Genomic DNA, 19584 nt, shown 5'->3' with positions numbered 1-19584 from the left:
GAATTCTCTAAGAAGGATCTTTAACAAGTCGGTGACAGGTTAAGAGAACCAGATCCAATATTCTGAACAGCAGATAAAGCCTTCTGGGTACCTTTCCAAGAATGCTGGTGCCGAGCGAATGCACAAGAGCCAGCTCTCAACACTCCCCCCTCCCTGCTCTGCCCAGGGACTATGGGACTATGCTGACTACAATCTCCTGGCGTAATTCTTCACCCTCCCAACCTCCCCTCAAGCCTCCCACCCCCACGTACACACTGCTCCAAGGAAATGGAAAGTACCTCCTTCTTATTAATACTCTTGGGACCCTTGGTAAAATTGAAATAGATGCAACATAAAGGTACTGTTCAGGTTTCTGTCAGCTCTCTAAACACTCCATTTAGGTAGCAAACTTTGAATTAAAAAAGGGCCAGTCCCACTAAAGCTCCCATACTTCTCGCTCAGACCTCTCAGGCGCTAGAACAGTGCTGAGCACTCAAAAGGTATAGGATCCTATGCAATATGTGACAACTACACTGCATTTTGCAGTTTTCAAAACATTCAGATAGGAATAAGTGGCCTGGCCCCTGAGGGTGTCAGTGTGGTACAGATAGTTCATCAGAGCAGCGTGGGTGGCTCTGGGAAGAAAAAAAAATTCTTTTAAATTGTGTATTTTCTTACTTGATCTTTATATGAAGTAAGACAAGGTACGTTCTATCCCTATGTAATAGATAACTACTGACTCCTAGATACCATGTAAGGAAGACCAATACTGAATGATCTTGAGATTACAAATTAAGGAGGGAGTGGAGTAATTACACAAATCGCATAGAGATTTTCCAGAGAACTGACATGTTGCCCCCATGTTATGTTATTGCTAAAGAAGGGAATATTAAAATTCTAAAACTCAAACCCACTAAAAAGCAAATGACCAAACAAACAAAACAAAACCAGTCCAGGATCATAATTAATTACCTGGAAGCCAATGGTTTGTAGTTCGTTGTGGAGCCCATCCAAGACACGTCGTCCATCAAAGATAAAGGCTGGCTTCAGCATTTTTTTATGAATGCGTTCATAATCCAATTCCTATAAAGACAGAAATGAAACAATTAGAACATATACACGAACACATACTCAACCCCTACTGATACCAGAATACTTCTAAAATTTTCTTTCATAGTACTTGTCACCTCACCTTAAACATGTCCCACTCAGTGCAAATAACCACAGCATGGGCACCATCACATGCTTCATATGGATCCTTGGAAATGGTCACGAGCCGGGACACTATAACAACAGCAACAAAAAATTGGCAATAAGAAGGGAATTATTTGAAATTATGCATTTTAATACTAGGGTTACTAGAAAGGTCTGACAGGGGCGCCTGGGTGGCGCAGTCGGTTAAGCGTCCGACTTCAGCCAGGTCACGATCTCGCGGTCCGTGAGTTCGAGCCCCGCGTCAGGCTCTGGGCTGATGGCTTGGAGCCTGGAGCCTGTTTCCGATTCTGTGTCTCCCTCTCTCTCTGCCCCTCCCCCGTTCATGCTCTGTCTCTCTCTGTCCCAAAAATAAATAAAAAACGTTGAAAAAAAAAATTTAAAAAAAAAAAAAAAAAAAAAAAGAAAGGTCTGACAGAAGTGAAATAGTCTGGCTGAAGTGAGAATGAGAGTAATGGGGGAGGGGGGGGGGGTGCCTGGAGTACCTGAACCTTACCCTAGAAGCATCTCCTTGGAACATCTGGGGCTTCTTAGGGTATGTTGGAAAAATTATTAGACCAACCCACAGCTAATAAAATCAAAGTTGATAGAACAATGTCTAAGAGTTTAATTTTAGAGAAATGAGGCAGAAAAGAAGGCCTACCAATGATAAAAATAGAACAACCATGGAAGCAGCACAAATGTCCATCAACAGATGAATAGATAAGGAAGCTGTACAATACACACACATGCACGCACACACATATATATACACATACACACATACATATGCATACAACAGAATATTACTCAGCCATCAAAAAGAATGAAATCTTGCCATTTGCAATGACATGGATGGAGCTAGGGAGTACAATGCTAAGTAAAGTAAGTCAGTCAGAGAAAGACAAATACCATATGACTTCACTCATATATGTAATTTAAGAAACCAAACAAATAAACAAAGGAAAAAAAGGGAGAGAGAGAGAAAGACAAACTAAGAAACAGTCTTAACTATAGAGAACAAACCAGAGGGGCAGGTGGGGGGAATGGGTGAAATAGATAAAGGGGATTTAGACTGCACTTTATCACAAAGAGCACTGAGTAATGTATGGAATTGTTGAATCACTATATTGTACATATGAAACTAATATAACATTGTATGTTAACCATACTGAAATTTTTTTTTAAGTTTATTTATTTATTTTGAGTGAGAGAGAGAGAGAGAGAGAGAGAGAGAGAGAGCGAGCGAGCGCTGGGGGGAGGGACAAAGAAACAGGGAGAGAGAGAATCCCAAGCAGGCTCTGTACTGTCAGCACAGAGCCTGATGCAAGGCTTGATCCCATGAACTGTTGAGGCCATGACCTGAATCAAAATCAAGAGTTGGACGCCTAACTGAGCCACCCAAGCACCCCTAAAAAATTTTTTTTAATGCAGCATTTCATTAAGAAACAAAAACAAAAACAGAACAACCAAAGGTTTCTAGAGAACAAAAAAGTTTTAGGCCCATACTCAGTGATTCATAAGACTCAAAGCCTTACCTTGGTCATCCTCTGAAACTCCTGGGTGAGAAAGATCCACAACTATTTGTTCCCTTGGTACTTTTGGATCATATATATGGAGATGTGCACCTTCATCCATCAAATATTTGCTGATATATATGCTAGAAGATTCTCTAAAGGAAAAAACATCAGTATTGCTAGGGAGTATAATGAAACAAAATGGCATATATTCTAATACCTAAGGAGTTTATAGAGGGAAAATTCTATTTCTTGTGAGGATACAGATGTTCACTTTACTTTTATTCTTTATACTATATATATGCACATATATTTCACACACACACATCCACTATCAAAAATCAAAATAAGATGAGCAGTTAGTACTCTCAAAGGGGTTGAAATATTTTTAAGAACTGGTACCTCGTATCACCGGTGTCCTTTTTGAATGCAAATCCCAAAATAGCTATCTTCTTATCAGTTACTGTATTAAACAGACTGTCTATAATCCGGGAAGCAAATCTCCTTCTCTGGTAGTCATTCATATCTATGACCTGAAATTACATGTACAATTATACAATGTATACATGTACAATTAGTGCAGTTAAAAGAGGTGAAGCCTATGCCACACACTGCTCACAGTTTTATAGTACTATTGTATGAATACCAGCTTTATAAAGTAACAGGAGGCAAAGATTAAACAACCTCTTCAGTATCTATTAAATATTAAAAAAAAAAAAAAAAAAAAAGAATTACCATCCCACACTTAAAGTCATCCTGAAAATTTTCACTTGGCTTCCATGCACCAACCTCAGATGGGATGGATGTAAAGATGAGGAGCACAGTTAAGTTTCAACCCCACTTGAGATCTAGCTATAATAGCTGAAAAAAGGCACAGAGAAAACAGAGTTCTCCTTTGCCAACTTCTCCAAACCCTATGGAAGCAAGGCGGTAAGCAATCAAATCCCAAAGCCCCACCACCACCCCTGCCATATACGCTTACCCCTCACCGAAACTGAGTGGAAGTAGAAAGTGAGCAGAAAACAGTTGAACAATGCAGAGTTATAGCTGCCTCTTGATAAAGCATAGCACTCCTAACCCTTGGCTAAGTTTTTAACTAAATATTGTAAGAATAAAAGTCTCTGCTCGCCTAACCCTTTACTCTCCTAAGAGTCTATAAACAGACTTCAGGAGCACCTGGGTGGCTCAGTGGGTTGAGTGTCTGACTTCGGTTCATGTCATGATCTCACAGTTCATGGGTTCGAGCCCCATACGGGCTCTCTGCATCAGCACAGAGCCCACTTTGGATCTTTTGTCTCCCTCTCTCTCTGCCCCTCCCCTGCTCACACTCGCTCTCTCCATCTCTCAAAAAAAAAATAAATAAACATTTTAAAAAAAGTAAAAATAAAGAAACAAGACTTCCTATTGGTGGCCAGTATATAAGGAAAGAGACTAGTTTTTATGTGTTTTTTTTTTTTTAAGGCACTGAATTTCTAGGGGCTGTCTCAAAACCTGAGAGCTCGTGAAATGAGCCCAGAGTGTTGGAAAATCAAGACTTTATCTGCATTTCGCCATGATGGACAGGAAGCTAAAGTCATCATGCTGTATTGAATGAAACAAACTTTTACATTGTACATTTTCCTTAAAAATGTACATTTCCTTATACTGTCATCCACTGCTGAAATCTAAAAAACTACAAAGTTGCAGAAAAAATATTTGGGAAAGATATGTATACCGGCTGGTATCTTGGACATATTACTTAACGTCTCTAAGTCTCAGTTTCCTCACCTAGAAATGGGGAATATTAGTGATGAGGACTAAATGAAATATGCAAAGTACCTAAGAAAGTGCCTGGCACAGGGAAAGCACTCAATTAATGTGAACTCTATTTTCAGTTTGGGAAGGGTCTTTAATTTTAGCTCTGTGAATCTCAAAGGGACAAAACAAGTATCAACACACGCAAACCACCTTGAAAGCATTACAATACAGGTTCTTCCTTTGTTATGATTGTCTGCCTTTTAGGATAGAGAAGAGTTGTAATTAATAGTTCTTGCTTTACCCTGAGAGCAAATGTGTTATAAAACTAGAAGACAGATAGTTTATCAGAAATTTCCATCAGAGTTGATTAGCAAAAAAGACAAAAACACAGAAGCCCAATAAGTAAACCTAAAATAAAGAAACTGAATATAATGTTTGAGTTCCTGGAATAAATAAATTCTGTCAAAAACATCTCACAAAGGGTGACATGTTTTAATCAGAAGTTAAGCAAAAGTTGCGACTAGAAAGATTAATACCTGCTGCCAATACCGAGCTACTTCAGGCAAATTCAGAGCCTCACAGAGATAAACCAAATTCAGAACATCTTTCTGAAAGCAGCTTCCACCAAAACCTGAAGAAAAAAGTGACAGTATTTTTATTTAAGAACCACAACTGAATCATGTGACAAATCTGTCACACTAAATCAGAGGGCCTAAGCTAGAATTTTTTTTTTCTTTAAGTAAACACCACCCCACACATGGGGCTCAAACTCACAACCCCGAGATCAAGAGTTGCATGCTCTACTGTATTAGAGTTGCATGCTCTACTATGCCAGTCAGGTGACCCTATGCTAGGATTTCTAATAATAAAATTCAGATGTTGGAAAGTTATTGGGTTTAAATAATGTGTGAAATTTGCAAGCAACTAATCAACTCTATAAATAATTTCTAGATAATCTTCTAGTAAATGTTTTATTATGGCTACATTTTCTATTTTATTCCTTATTCATCTGGTATCACTGCCCCACCTCTCTTAGTTTAGCACAGGGCTGGTAAAGTTTTATGGGACAAATTGTAAATATTTTAGCCTTTGTGGGCCACATAATCTCTGGCACAAATATTCAACTCTGCCTTTGTAGCTCAAAAGCAGTCATAGACAATATGTAATAAAATTGGCATGGCTGTGTTCCAATAAAACTTTATTTATAAAACAAGCTGGGGACCAATTTTAGCCTGAAGACAATAGTTTGCCCACCCTGTTCTAATACAATTCAATATACAGTAAGGATTGGCATGTGCTTTGGAGTCCAAAACACCTAGCCACTCACTAGTTGTGTGACTTACAGCAAGTTGTGAAAATTTCCCTGATCCCTAACCATCTCTATAAAGGACATACCAGCACCTTCTTAACAGGCTATAAGGATTAATAAATGAGATATATAAAGTACTAGTTCAGAACTTGTTGCATAATAGACCTTTAATAAATAGTAGCTATTTTTTTTTAAATGGTAGCTTAAAGAAAATACTAAAAAGATAGAAAAGGGCAGGGAAACCAGAATTGAGAAATGGCATTAGGCCCCAGAAACACACGAAGGGCTGCCTATGGCCCAATCTATAAAACTCTATTTACCCTTAGATCAACCATGTTAACTTATATCCAAAAACACAACCAATTTTCATTATCTACTAGTTACATTCTACAAAATTGCCACAAATGTGGAACTCATGAATACTAAAGCATTGTTCCTAGGCGAAATAAAGAGTTAGGTTCCTGTGAGCTTATGGTCACATTTCACCAACAAATTGATACATAATCATTTTACTTTTATTAAAAATTTATTTTATTTTATTATACTTAGACTTTTTAATGTTTTTATTTTTTTTTTATTTTCAATTTTAATTCCAGCATAGTATATATACAGTGTTATGTTAGTTTCAGGTCTACAATATAGTGATTCAACAATTCTACACATTACTCAGTGTTCATCATGATAAGTGTAGTCTTAATCCCCTTCATCTATTTCACCCCATCCACTTCCCCTCTGGCAGCCATAAGTATGTTCTCTATAGTTAAGAGTCTGTTTCTTGGTTTGTCTCTTTTCTCTTTTGTTTGTTTTATTTCTTAAATTCCACATATGAGTGAAATCTTATGGTATTTATCTTTCCTTAACTGACTTATTTCACTTAGCATAATACTCTCTAGATTCATTCATGTTGTTGCAAATAGCAAGAATTCATTCTTTTCTATGGCTGAGTAATATTCCACTGTGCATATGTATATATATGTATGTGTGTGTATATATATATGTGTGTGTATATATATATTATACACACACACACACACACACATATATATATATATGTATATGTCCATTGATAGATGAATGGATAAGGAAGATGTGGTGTGTATATGTATATATACACATATATATATGGGTTGCCGCCATATCTTGCCTAGTGTAAATAATGCTGCAATAAACATAGGGGTTGATATATCTTCTTGAATTAGTGTTTTTGTATTCTTTGGGTAAATACCCAGTAGTGGAATTACTGGATCACATGATAATTCTATTTTTAATTTTTGAGGAATCTCCATATATTGTTTTCCACACTGGCTGCAATAGTTTTTATTCCCCCCAACAGTGCACAAGTGTTCCTTTTCCTCTGTATCATTGCCAACATTTGTTGTTTCTTGTATTTTTTAGTTTAGCTATTCTGACAGGTGTGAGGTGATATGTCATTACGGTTTTGATTTGCATTTCTCTGATGATGAGTGATACGGGGCATCTTTTCATGTGTCTGTTTGCCATCTGTATGTCTTCTTTGGAGAAATGTCTGCTCATGTCTTCTGCCTCCCCCTTTTAAGTAAGCTCTATACCCAAAATGGGGCTCAAACTCATTACCCTGAGATCAAGAGTTGCATGCTCTACCAACTGAGCCAGCCCAGTGTCCCTGTTCTTGCCCTTATGAGTTTAAAGACACTTTCTTTAATATATATTATTGATTCGTTAACATTAAATTCATAGCCAACAGCACTACAACTCATGCCTGAATAAAGCTTATCTAACCACACGTATTTTCTCTGTGAGGTACATCAGAGTCTCCTGGCACTTCAAAACACTAGGCCGCAGGGGCGCCTGGGTGGCTCAGTCGGTTGAGCGTCCGACTTCAGCTCAGGTCACGATCTCGCGGTCCGTGAGTTCGAGCCCTGCGTCGGGCTCTGGGCTGATGGCTCAGAGCCTGGAGCCTGCTTCGGATTCTGTGTCTCCCTCTCTCTCTGCCCCTCCCCCGTTCATGCTGTCTCTCTCTGTCTCAAAAATAAACGTTAAAAAAAAAATGTAAAAAAAAAAAAATAATAATAATAATAAAACAAAACACTAGGCAGCACTTTGCAATATGCCTGAGGGCCATTTAGAAAAGTGAAATCACCAATAAAAAACACAAAAATGTAAAAAATGTGACACTAAATAGACCACAAAAAAAGCACTTGTTTACAGAATGGGAGCTGAAACAAGAGCATTGCCTTATGCAACTTCAGCTGGAAATATCTGTGTTGGGTGACTCAAATTTTTTGCTGCTGTGTGGTGTTTGCAAATGACCGTGAAAGCACTAGGAGCACTGATTTGGGGATTAAAAATAAATTTTAGCAAATAGGATAATTCAGAAGTACAGAACTGGCAACTAATAAGGACCGACTTACTTCACCCAGGCCACATTTCCAAAAGTATATTAGTAGGCAAAGTAAATGATAGGAAATTTGTTTCCTGTTTGCTTCAGTAAGGTATCGAGTTATTTCCTATGTGGTCTCTGGAACTTACTCTTCCTAAATGTTCGAACTGAATACCAATTAATGCTCCTAAAACAGTGAACTCTGTTTATCCTCCTAATCAATCAGTAATTATTAAACAATATAAGTTAAATTATTGCTGCACTTGGGAAGTTCCAGATAGGCTGAAGATGTCACATGTATAACAGAATCATTATTTTGAGGGCATCAAGTTAAACAAAGATTTCTTTGGGGCGCCTGGGTGGCTCAGTTGGTTAAACATCCAACTTCGGCTCAGATCACGATCTCACAGTTTGTGAGTCTGAGTCCCTCCTTGGGCTCTGTGCTGTCAGCGCACAGCCTGCTTCTGATCCTCTGTCTCCCTCTCTCTCTACCCCTCCCCACACTCTCTCTCTCTCTCTCAAAAATAAATAAATATTAAAAAAAAAAAAAAGACTTCCTTAAAGTTAGAGACCCAGCTAAATGAATCTATTTTATGTACAGAAAATTTTCAATTTACCAACACTGGCTTTCAGAAACTTATTTCCAATTCTCTGGTCCATTCCAATGGCTGTTGCCACCTCTTCTACATCAGCCCCTGTTGCTTCACAGAGGGCACTTATAGAGTTAATACTGCTGATCCTCTGGGCAAGAAAAGCATTTGCTGCCTTCGGGGGGAAAAAAAGGAAAAGTACAACGAGTTAAAATGGCAATTTTAAATGTCTGGATTATGTTTCACTGAGTTGATACAAATTACTGAGGGAGATATAAAAGTTACTGATGGCCTCAATTTGAGGAGGCTATGAATGGGTTGGTAAAGGAAAATGTTTTAAATTCGAGAAGAAAGATGATTAAGAACGGGAGTAAAAAAGGGAAAGAGTGATTTTTAAGACTACAATTTTAATGAACCCTTCATTTTATATTTTATTAAAATTTAGCACTTTCCAAAATATTTTATACCCCAATATTTGATTTCCCTTGTGAAAATTATTTCATAATGGACAAGAATATTGTCTTCAAAAGCATACCTTTTATTTAATATTAAGAAAGTACCTGTGTGGCTTATCAGGCTTAAGAGAAATAAGTCCTTGGCTTTAAATTAAATGGAGAGTTGAATGCTCTATACCAACCAGTTTGGAAAGTTCTGAAGACCAAGTATTAGTGGTGAGGATCTTTTCTCTGGGAACCCAGTGCTCATACACAGCACACAGTGCCTGTACAGCTCTCTGGCCCTCTGGCGTTTCATCCCCTCCAATCAGTACTCTGTCTGGGTTCTTCAGGTCCTTGATGGCTGTTCCTTCTGCCAAGAACTCAGGGTTGGACAGTACCTAGAATCCCAATGCAAAGCAAAGTTGTAAGCCTAGAATTAACCATGGGCAACTATAAGCAGCAATATTTACATAGTATCAGGTTCTAACGCTTCCTTTTTTTATACCTGTAAATTCAAGTTGGGTTTTGTGTTTGCATCAAATATTCGACGAATACTTTCTGCTGCCCTCACTGGAACTGTGCTTTTCTCAGTCACAATTTTGTACCCATGTGAGTTTTGCACAATGCGTCTGGCACAAGCCTCAATATACTTCAGATCTGCCGCACGGCCTTTCCCCATTCCATAGGTTTTGGTTGGAGTGTTCACCTGATGAAAGCATACGGGATTAAGAACAAAGTATCTGTGAGATATTCACTGATTTCAAGATAAACCCTGAATCATCAATTAACTAGTTAAATGTGAAGTTAACTATCATTATTAGCTTTAATTTAACCCTCTATTAATTCCATAGAAATAATACATTTTATAAATATAATCACCAGACAGAACAGCCTGAAGCATCAACTCATTCAATAAATTTTTGTTGAGAAGCTACTATATAGTGACAGATATCAGGGAAGGCAGGTTGCAAGCTAAACCCTGGAGATATAAAGATGAATGAGACTGTTCTTGTCATAAAGGAGTTCCCAGTCTGAAATGAAATATAAGTTTTCTTTCCTCTCTTTATTTTATGTAATAAATTATTATCCTGGTCTTTATTTTATTTTATTTTTTAATGCTTTGTTTTAAATTTATTTTTGAGAGAGAGAGAGAGAGAAAGAGCACGCAAGTTGGGGAGGGGCAGAGACAGAGGGAGACAGAGGATCTCAAGCAGGCTCTGCGCTGCCCAGCAGAGAGCCTGATTGTGGGGCTTGAACTCACAAACTATGAGATCATGACCAGAGCTAAAGTCAGACGCCCAACCAACTGAGCCACTAGGCACCACTATTATCCTGGTCTTTGTTTTTTTAATTTAAAAAATTTTATTATCTATTTTTATAATTTACATCCAAGTTAGTTAACATATAGTGTAATAATGACTTCAGGAATACAATTTAGTGATTCATCATGTACATATGATTCATCATGTACATACCCAGTTCTCATCCCAACAAATATCCTCCTCAATGTCCCTTGCCCGTTTAGCCCATCTCCCCCTCAACAACCTTCCAGCAACCCTCAGTTTGTTCTCTGTATTTAAGTCTCTTATGTTTTGTTCCCCTCCCTGTTTTTATATTATTTTTGCTTCCCTTCCCTTATGTTCATCTGTTTTGTATCTTAAATTCCACATATGAGTGAGGTCATATGATATTTGTCTTTCTCTCACTCCTTTCACTTAGCATAATACACTCTAGTTCCATCCACATAGTTGCAAATGACAAGATTTCATTCTTTTTTATTGCTGAGTAATATTCCATTGTATATATATACCACATCTTCTTTATCCATTCATCCATCGATAGACATTTGGGCTCCTTCCATACTTTGGCTATTGTTGATAGTGCTGCTATAAACATTGGGGTGCATATGCCCCTTTGAAACAGCACTCCTGTATCCTTTGTATAAATACCCAATAGTGCAATTGCTGGGTCACAGGGTAGTTCTATTTTTAGTTTTTTGAGGAACCTCCATACTGTTTTCCAGAGTGGCTGTACCAGTTTGCATTCACACCAGCAGTGCAAAAGGTTTCCTCTCTTTCTGCATCCTTGCCAACATCTGTTGTTGCCTGTTAATTTTTTTATTATTTTTTTTTTTTTAATTTTTTTTTTCAATGTTTATTTATTTTTGGGACAGAGAGAGACAGAGCATGAACGGGGGAGGGGCAGAGAGAGAGGGAGACACAGAATCGGAAACAGGCTCCAGGCTCTGAGCCATCAGCCCAGAGCCTGACGCGGGGCTCGAACTCACGGACCGCGAGATCGTGACCTGGCTGAAGTCGGACGCTTAACCGACTGTGCCACCCAGGCGCCCCTGTTGCCTGTTAATTTTAACCATTCTGACAGGTGTGAGGTGGTGGTATCTCACCATGGTTTTAATATGTATTTCCCTGATGATGAGTAATTTTGAAAAATTTTTCATGTGCCTGTTAGCCATCTGAATGTCTTCTTTGGAAAAGTGCCTATTCATGTCTTTTGCCCATTTCTTCACTGGATTATTTGTTTTTTTGGATGTTGAGTTTGATAAGTTCTTTATAGATTTTGGATACCATTTTCCTAGTCTTTTAAACAAAATTTTATTTTTAATTAAAAAAATTTTTAAAGTTTATTCATTCATTTTCACAGAGAGAGAGCACAAGCAGGGGAGTGGCAGAAGGAGAGAGAGATTCCCAAGCAGGCCCCACATTGCCAGCATAGAGCCTGACTTGCAGCAGAAGCCACGAACTGCAAGATCATGATCTGAACTGAAATCAAGAATTGGTTGCTCAACCAACTAAGCCACCCAGGTGCCCCAAAACCAAATTTTAAGTTCCTTTTCTATCCTCCTTGTTTATAAACCTATATCCATAGGTTTTTACAAATATTTGCAATATCATTCACAAATGTTTTCTTGGCTCATTAAAGCTAGACATCATCTAGCATCTTTAGGATTTCCAATACTATGTAAATAAAGTCTATCAAATAGAAAGGAAAATAAACCATGTGACTGGAGTCTAGGCATTTACTTTTGGCTTAGCTATACCATGTAACCTTAGAGACATGTGGCTGCCTTTGCTTCAATTACCTCATTGGAAAATGAAGATATTATGCTCTCTCTAAAATCTAGCAAGTGGGTTTTTATAATGCTTTGGCAAAAATCAAAGCACTCTGAAAAGGCTAAAATTCTATATAGGAATAGTTTTTGAACCAGTAGTAAGTATACCAATTCTTTTCTCTTGACAAGCTTATAACCTAATGGGAGACTAAATAAAGGAAGCAAGCCAAAACAAATAAAAGCTTGAAAGTTGCGTGGAGGTGTGAAAAGCAGGAGAACGAAAGTTGTTTATATGCATGGAATGACTTAGGAAAAGCCTGAGACGTGGAAGTCAGGGTGCATCAGAGTACGGAAGAGCCAAGACAGCTAACAGGATAAGATGGAACATACTAAAGATGAGAGAAGATCAAACAGCTTTCCCTGGCAAGGTGCTCTGGAGATGACAACTGAAAACTGATTCATATGAAACTATTCCTACCTGGAATCTGTCTAAAAATAACGTGGGGTAGGAGGCAAAGGAGAGAAGTAGCAAACAAAACAAGATCAGCAATGGTAACTGCTGACAATGGGCAAAGAGTAAATAGGGGTTCATAATATTATTGTCTTCATCTTTTGTATAAATTTGATATTTTCTACAATGAAAAGTATACAACAAATAAATTTTTAAAAGCTGATCCAGAGAATGATGGGAACTCAATGTGAGTTATACAGTAATAAATTACCATAACGGGTATATACAGTAACAGCTTGCAAAGATTCAGGACAGCTCAGGCTAGATCTGCAGAGGCAAGTACAAATTATCTATCTGGCCAGACTACCCCCTAAGGTGGATTCTATTGCTTGAGAATATTCTTTCTGAATATTTTTTACAGAAAATTCCCCTACTCTCACTCGAGGCTCTAGTTATCCTAAAGTTGGACTAACATAACTTCTTTTTTAAAAAGATTTTTTTAATGTTTATTTATTTGAGAGAGAGGGAGGGAGGGAGCAGGGGAGGGGAAGAGAGAGAGGGAGACACAGAATCTGAAGCAGGACCCAGGCTCTGAGCTGTCAGCACAGAGCCCAACACAGGGCTCAAACTCACTAACCATGAGATCATGACTTGAGCTGAAGTCGGATACTTAACTGACTAGCCACCCAGGTGCCCCAAGGATAACTTCTTAATTTTATCCAAGTACCTAGCTACTCCAAAATCTTTTCTCATTTTCTATGCCTCTACCCTAACCTTCTGTAAGCTTAAGTAGTAGATAGGTAGGCAAGTCACAGAAGGTGACACCAATTTCTCTGAAGTAATTAATGCCAAAAGAGAGATTTAATTCATAACAGTTTTATCACAGGCTTCATTACTACTTTCTTCTGGAGTTAACATATCTTAATAGTATTTCTTTTGTCTCATCAGTCAGAAAACTCTTAATTCAACAACTTATAATCATTAACAATATGCATAATCAATTCGACAACATCTGCCCTCTATGGACCCCATGATATTTCTTTCCCTTAGTTCATGGAGCTCAGTCAAAGCTTACAACACTGGCTTTCCCTTTATTCTCTAAGGCCCTAAAGGTCTTGAGCCATATAACACCTTAGCTCAGCCACAAATTGGCGATTACTATACCATCAGCCACAGAATATTTGAGTAAACGGCTACCAGGACAGCAAGAAGTAAAATACTTGGTTCAAATATTACATTACCGGAGTTTACTCCTAAGCATTGATTCTATTTTTTCATTACAAAGGTACAACAGGCTAGTCGTATCATGAGTTAAGATAACCTGTGGACTAGCCTGTAACCTAACCAACCCAAGCCAAGTTCCAAAAAGTTAATTAAAAATGACTTCTGGTAGGGTGCATGGCTGGCTCAATTGGTAGAGCATGCAACTCCTGATCTCAGGGTTGTTAAGTTCAAGCCCCACACTGGGTATAGAGATTACTTAAAATCTTAGGGGGACCTGGGTGGCTCAGTCGGTTAAGCATCCATCTCTTGATTTTGGCTCAGGTCAAGATCTTACTGTTCGTGAATCAAGCCCTGCACTAATTGGACTCTGCACTGATTAGCATGGAGCCTGACTGGGATTCTTTCTCCTCTCTCTCTGCCCCTCCCCAGCGCACGCTTGTGTGCTCTTTTTCGTTCTCAAAATAAATAAATATAAACTTAAATGCACACATTCTCTCTCTCTTTAAAATAAAAAAAAATAATAAAATGACTTCTGGAACAATTATAAGTCATCTAGAAAGGAGAGTCCCATAAGATTGCACACACACTTTACCTGGTTCTCTTTACCTCACCTCTTCCAAGCAGTGGTTCAAACAAGAAATGATGACACACATACACTATTACCACATGGGCTCATACGTTACCAACACTTCCTAACTCTAGATCCCAGACTAGAACTTTCTCCAATTATTTGTTCAGTGATTGGAAGTGATGCATTTGGCCAGATGATTATGGGGTATGGTGAAGTGTTGGACAAAATGAAAACCTAAATTCAACTGGACTCTATACTAAGTAATGATGTGGATTAATACCAACGGATTACTATTTTTTTTTTTATTTTAAATGTTTATTTATTTCTGAGAGAGAGAGTGAGACAAAGTGTGAGCGGGGGAGGGCCAGAGAGAGGGAGACACAGAATCGGAAGCAGGCTCCAGGCTCTGAGCCATCAGCCCAGAGCCCGACGCGGGGCTCGAACTCACAGACCGCGAGATCATGACCTGAGCCAAAGTCGGACACCCAACCGACTGAGCCACCCAGGCGCCCCTCAACGGATTACTATTAAAACACCATAAAACTTCTATGTAGACAATAATGCATTAAAACTCACATAGCAAGGGGCGTCTGGGTGGCTCAGTCGGTTCAGTGTCCCACTTTGGCTGAGGTTATGATCTCATGGCTTGTGGGGTTTGAGCCCGTGTTGGGCTCTGTGCAGACAGCTCAGAGCCTGGAGACTGCTTCAGATTCTGTGTGTGTCTCTCTCTCTGCCCCTTCCCCATTCATACTCTGTCTCTCTCTCTCTCTCTCAAAAATAAATAAACATTAAAAAGAAATGTTTAAAAAACTTCACACAACAAAAGAAAATACTTACAGAAATAAATACAAGATCAGCTTCTTTAATGGCATCATCAATATCGGTAGAAAAAAATAGATTTTTTCCTCGGCAGGATTCTACCACTTCTTTTAGTCCTGGCTAAAAAGAAAAAAGAAGGCGTTGTACACACAGTTTACCAGTCATATGAGATAACCTAAGTGTATAGAACTACATTACAACACAGATTTGAACTGCACCGGTCTGCTTATATGTGAATTTTTTTTCAACGAATATAGTACCATATTGTCAATGTATTTCCTCTTATGATTTTTTTTAGTATTTATTTATTTATTTTGAGAGAGAGAGTGAGCAGGGGAGGCACAGAGAGAAAGACAGAGAATCCCAAGCAGGCTCCACATTTGTCAGCGCAGAGCCCAACACAGGGACTGAACACAGGAACCATGAGATCATGACATGAGATCAGGTCATGCTGAGCCCAAGAGTCAGACATTTAACCGAATGAGCCACCCACATGCCCCTTTTATGGTTTTCTTAATAACACTTTCTTTTCTGTAGTTTACTTTAAGAATGCAGTATACAAAATAGGGTCAACGCCCCACACCCCCACAGGGTCAACTGTACATCTTTATAGGGGCTGGCACTACTAAAACTCTTCTGATTTTGGTTCACCTTCGATGAACTACTCTTCATTGCTTCTCTATGGCATTTTCTTCTCCACCTACCATCAAACATTAGTGTTTTCCTGGGTTCTGCCCTTGACTAATGCTCTGTTCTCTCTACAGACTCTTCTTGGCAGAGTTCAATTACTCTGATTTCAACTACTACCTGTACATTCCTAACTTTACACTTCCAGCCCTGAATCATTTGCCTAAACTTCGGATACATATCCAACTGCCTCCTGAACATCTCTACTTGGATTTCCCAAAGCCTCTATAACTAAGTAGGACAAAACAGAACTTGCCATTTTATCTCCCACTATCCTCCACAACATCCTGCATTCTTGAACTCAATTAGTAGCACAATCATGCACCTGTCATCCAAATTGGAAACCTGGATATTATTCTTGATTCCTTCCTCTCCTTCACCTTTCTTTAAGAAAGTATTTTTAAGGCTTATTTATTTATTTGGGCGGGGGGGGGGGACAGAGAGAGAGAGAGAGAGAGAGAGAGAGAGAGAGAGAGAGAGAATCCCAAGCAGGCTCCATGCCAACCCCATAAACCGTGAGATCATGATCTGAGCTGAAATCAAGAGTCAGACCTTAACCAACTGAGCCACCCACATGTCCCCTTCATCCTTCTTTTATGATCAACAATCAAGTCCTATCATTTTTCCTTCTAAATATTTCTCTAATTAGTTAGTCTCAGAGTAGATGGAGTGACGGCAGAACAACTCTCAAGGAGACTGGGTACTCAAAGGGGCATAATAAATGCTACAATTACATATTGTAGTATTTCTCTATCAGTGACCATGAGTTAAACATTAGTCACAATTAGAGACTTCTGACCTGAAAACATAGTATTTACAATGAAAAATCAATGCCACAGATTTTTATAATTATCCTTGAAAACAAGTATTTATTTGGTCATTGGTTTTTAAATGCATTATAGGATACAGATTTACAACAGCAAGGTGATTACAAAGGTGTTCAAGGCTGCTCTGGACCTAAAAGTATTCTTTTGCCTTGTCCAAGGTAGGTAACTATAAAGTTACAACTAGTAACAACAAATATAAGCTACTCAATAAAGCAATTCAGAGAGCATTGTGAATTCCAGTTAAACCCGCCATTTGTTTTTTCTTCTTTTATAATTCTTCCTGTTTGACATTTCACGTAACATTTTACATCTCCAATATGGCCAAGAAAATGTATAGGAATACATAATTTTACAACATAAAATAAAGAAATAAAAACAGAACAAAGGCCTAATATATCTTTGAAAATGGAAAATTGGGTCACACAATTCATTCCCCAAGTTGTTGTTGCTTTTTTTTAAACACAACTTATAGAAATCACCTTTATTTTCTGATTTATAAATTCCTTAAGTGAGCATCTTTTAACTGATGTCTAAGAAAGCCTGAAGTCATTCACTTGCTAAGAGGAAAATCATTCTACTTGCTGAGACAATTCCTTCTAGAATTTTAAAGTAGCAGTGTCATGTTTTTAACCTCCAAAACCAGTGGATTTCGGAAAAAGATTTCATTTCTTTTGTAGGCTACACTAAATAGCACAGAACTAAAATAGCTGCTTATGGTATCATCTAATTTTCTGGAATAGACATATTAAAATGACATAAAAAAGGCACCTGGGTAGCTCAGTTGGTTAAGCGTCTGATTCTTGGTTTCAGCTCAGGTCATGATCTCACAGTTTGTGAGATCGAGCCCAGTGTGGGGCTCTGCACTGACAGCACAGAGCCTGCTTAGGAATCTCTCTCTCCCTCTCTGTCTATCCCTCCCCCATGCACATGCGTGCTCTCTTTCTCTCAAAATAAATAAATGGATTTTTTAGAAAATGACATAAAAATAAAACTTAAGCCAATACAATTATGAGATTTCAAGGTTTTGAGAACTCAGACATTGCTTCTAATGAGTTTCTAATGAGCACCTCTAGCCAGACTTTCAAATCTTTATATTCTTTTTAAAGAGATTTAAAGAAGAAAAACTTTATCTACAAAATAAAAGCACAAAAATAATAAATGCTTGTTTCTTTGTTTATAAAAGGTTGTTGACAAAAAACAAGTATGATATGGAAAAGAAATAATTTTAGATCTTAACTCTCTCAATCTAACTATATATCCCAACTGGATTCAGTGTCAGTGTACAACATACTTTTTTTTTTTTTTTTTTTTAAGAAGGCTTATGCTCAACATGGGGCTCGAACTCCTGACCTCAAGATGAGAAGTCAGATGCTTTACCAACTGAGCCAGTCAAGTGCCCCTATTTTAAATTTCAAGCACTGAAGTCTTAGGAAGAAGAGTTTCAGATTTCAATTAATATAAATAGTAACATCTATAATAAGAATCTGGCCATGAAATATGCCTGGCCAACTGATTTTTTTGTTTTCTCCAAGAAAAATGTCAAATTCCAATACATTATAGATAGCTTATATTTTTTCTAATTCAGGATATCTTTTTTTTTTGTTTTTAAATAAAATTTGTATTGAAGTAAAACAAAATACATAAAAATGCATATATATTAGTATAGAAAAGTATATAGCTCAATTTTCACAACTGAACACACTTGTGTAACCACTATTTATAATGAGAATTATAACATTAACTGTAAATCAGAACCTGCAGTATGCCTGTGCCCTCTTCTAGTCACTACCACTGCTCAAATTATAATCATGCTGAACTCTATAATCAGAGATTAATTTGCTTATATTTAAATTTTATGCAAATGAAATTATACAGTATGTACTACTTTGTGTCTGGCAACACAACACTTTGGGAGAAGTTAACCATATCCTTTCTTAAAATTTTTAAAGTTTATTTATTTTGAGAGAGAGGGAGAGAGCACGTGTGAGTGAGACAGGGTCAGAGAGAGATGGGAGAGAGAATCCCAAACAGGCTCTGCACTGGCAGCACAGAGCCCAGTGCAGGGCTCGATCTCACAAACCGGGAGACAATGACCCAAGCCAAAACCAAGAGTCGGATGCTTAACTGACTGGGCCACCCAGGTACCTCAAACCATATTCCTGCATGTAGGAGTAGTTTCATTGATTTTCAGTGCAGTATAGTATTTTATTGCAAGATTATGCTATAATTTGTGTATCCATTCCAACACTGATTAACATTTAGGCTGCTTCCCATTTGGGGCTATTATGAATAGCACTGTTAATATCTGTCTTTTGGCCACACATATGTACGCATTTCTATTGGATATACACCAACAAGTGGATTTGCTGGGTCAGACTCTGCATATTTTCAGCTTTAGTAAATACTGCCAAGCAGTTTTGAAAGTGGCTATACCAGTCTACATTCTGACCAGCAATGTATAAACATCCAATTGCTCTAAATCCTTGTTGACTCTTAGTATTGTCAGTAGTAGTAATTTTAGCCATTCTGACGGGCGCCCTTTGTTTCTGAAAACTAGAGTACGCTGCTGACAGAACTGATTACTGAATGATTGGGTACAAATATGGGTTTCAAATGATTTGCGGCCCTTTTATGGTTATCAGAATTCTAAAACTCTTTTGTTTCCAAAATGTTTTTTAAAATTCTCCAAAGCCAAATATAGTAGTAATGTCCTAACAGGGAAAGAAATGCTACAGCACTGAAGTATTTATAGAACTATTATGGGTAGTTCATTCGGTAGAAAAAGAAAGGGTAAAGCACAAACAGAAGGCACAATT

At 37.9% G+C, this 19584-nt stretch overlaps 1 protein-coding gene across 1 annotated transcript in view; it reads right to left on the bottom strand.

Annotated features, from left to right (window-relative positions):
• Positions 1-19584, bottom strand: part of UGDH (UDP-glucose 6-dehydrogenase) — a 32117-nt gene that overhangs the window by 3018 nt on the left and 9515 nt on the right. The window contains exons 3-11 of the mRNA XM_003985430.6: positions 15273-15374; positions 9625-9825; positions 9320-9517; positions 8710-8857; positions 4961-5055; positions 3090-3220; positions 2709-2842; positions 1172-1263; positions 952-1062 (exon numbers count right to left, since the gene is read on the bottom strand). Of these exons, the coding sequence (XP_003985479.1) occupies positions 952-1062; positions 1172-1263; positions 2709-2842; positions 3090-3220; positions 4961-5055; positions 8710-8857; positions 9320-9517; positions 9625-9825; positions 15273-15374 (1212 nt within the window). The remainder of the gene's footprint in view (positions 1-951; positions 1063-1171; positions 1264-2708; positions 2843-3089; positions 3221-4960; positions 5056-8709; positions 8858-9319; positions 9518-9624; positions 9826-15272; positions 15375-19584) is intronic.

The sequence above is a fragment of the Felis catus genome, chromosome B1 (genome assembly GCF_018350175.1).
Source record: "Felis catus isolate Fca126 chromosome B1, F.catus_Fca126_mat1.0, whole genome shotgun sequence".
In the NCBI taxonomy this organism is placed as follows: domain Eukaryota; kingdom Metazoa; phylum Chordata; class Mammalia; order Carnivora; family Felidae; genus Felis; species Felis catus.
This window is presented reverse-complemented; position numbering and strand designations above follow the sequence as displayed.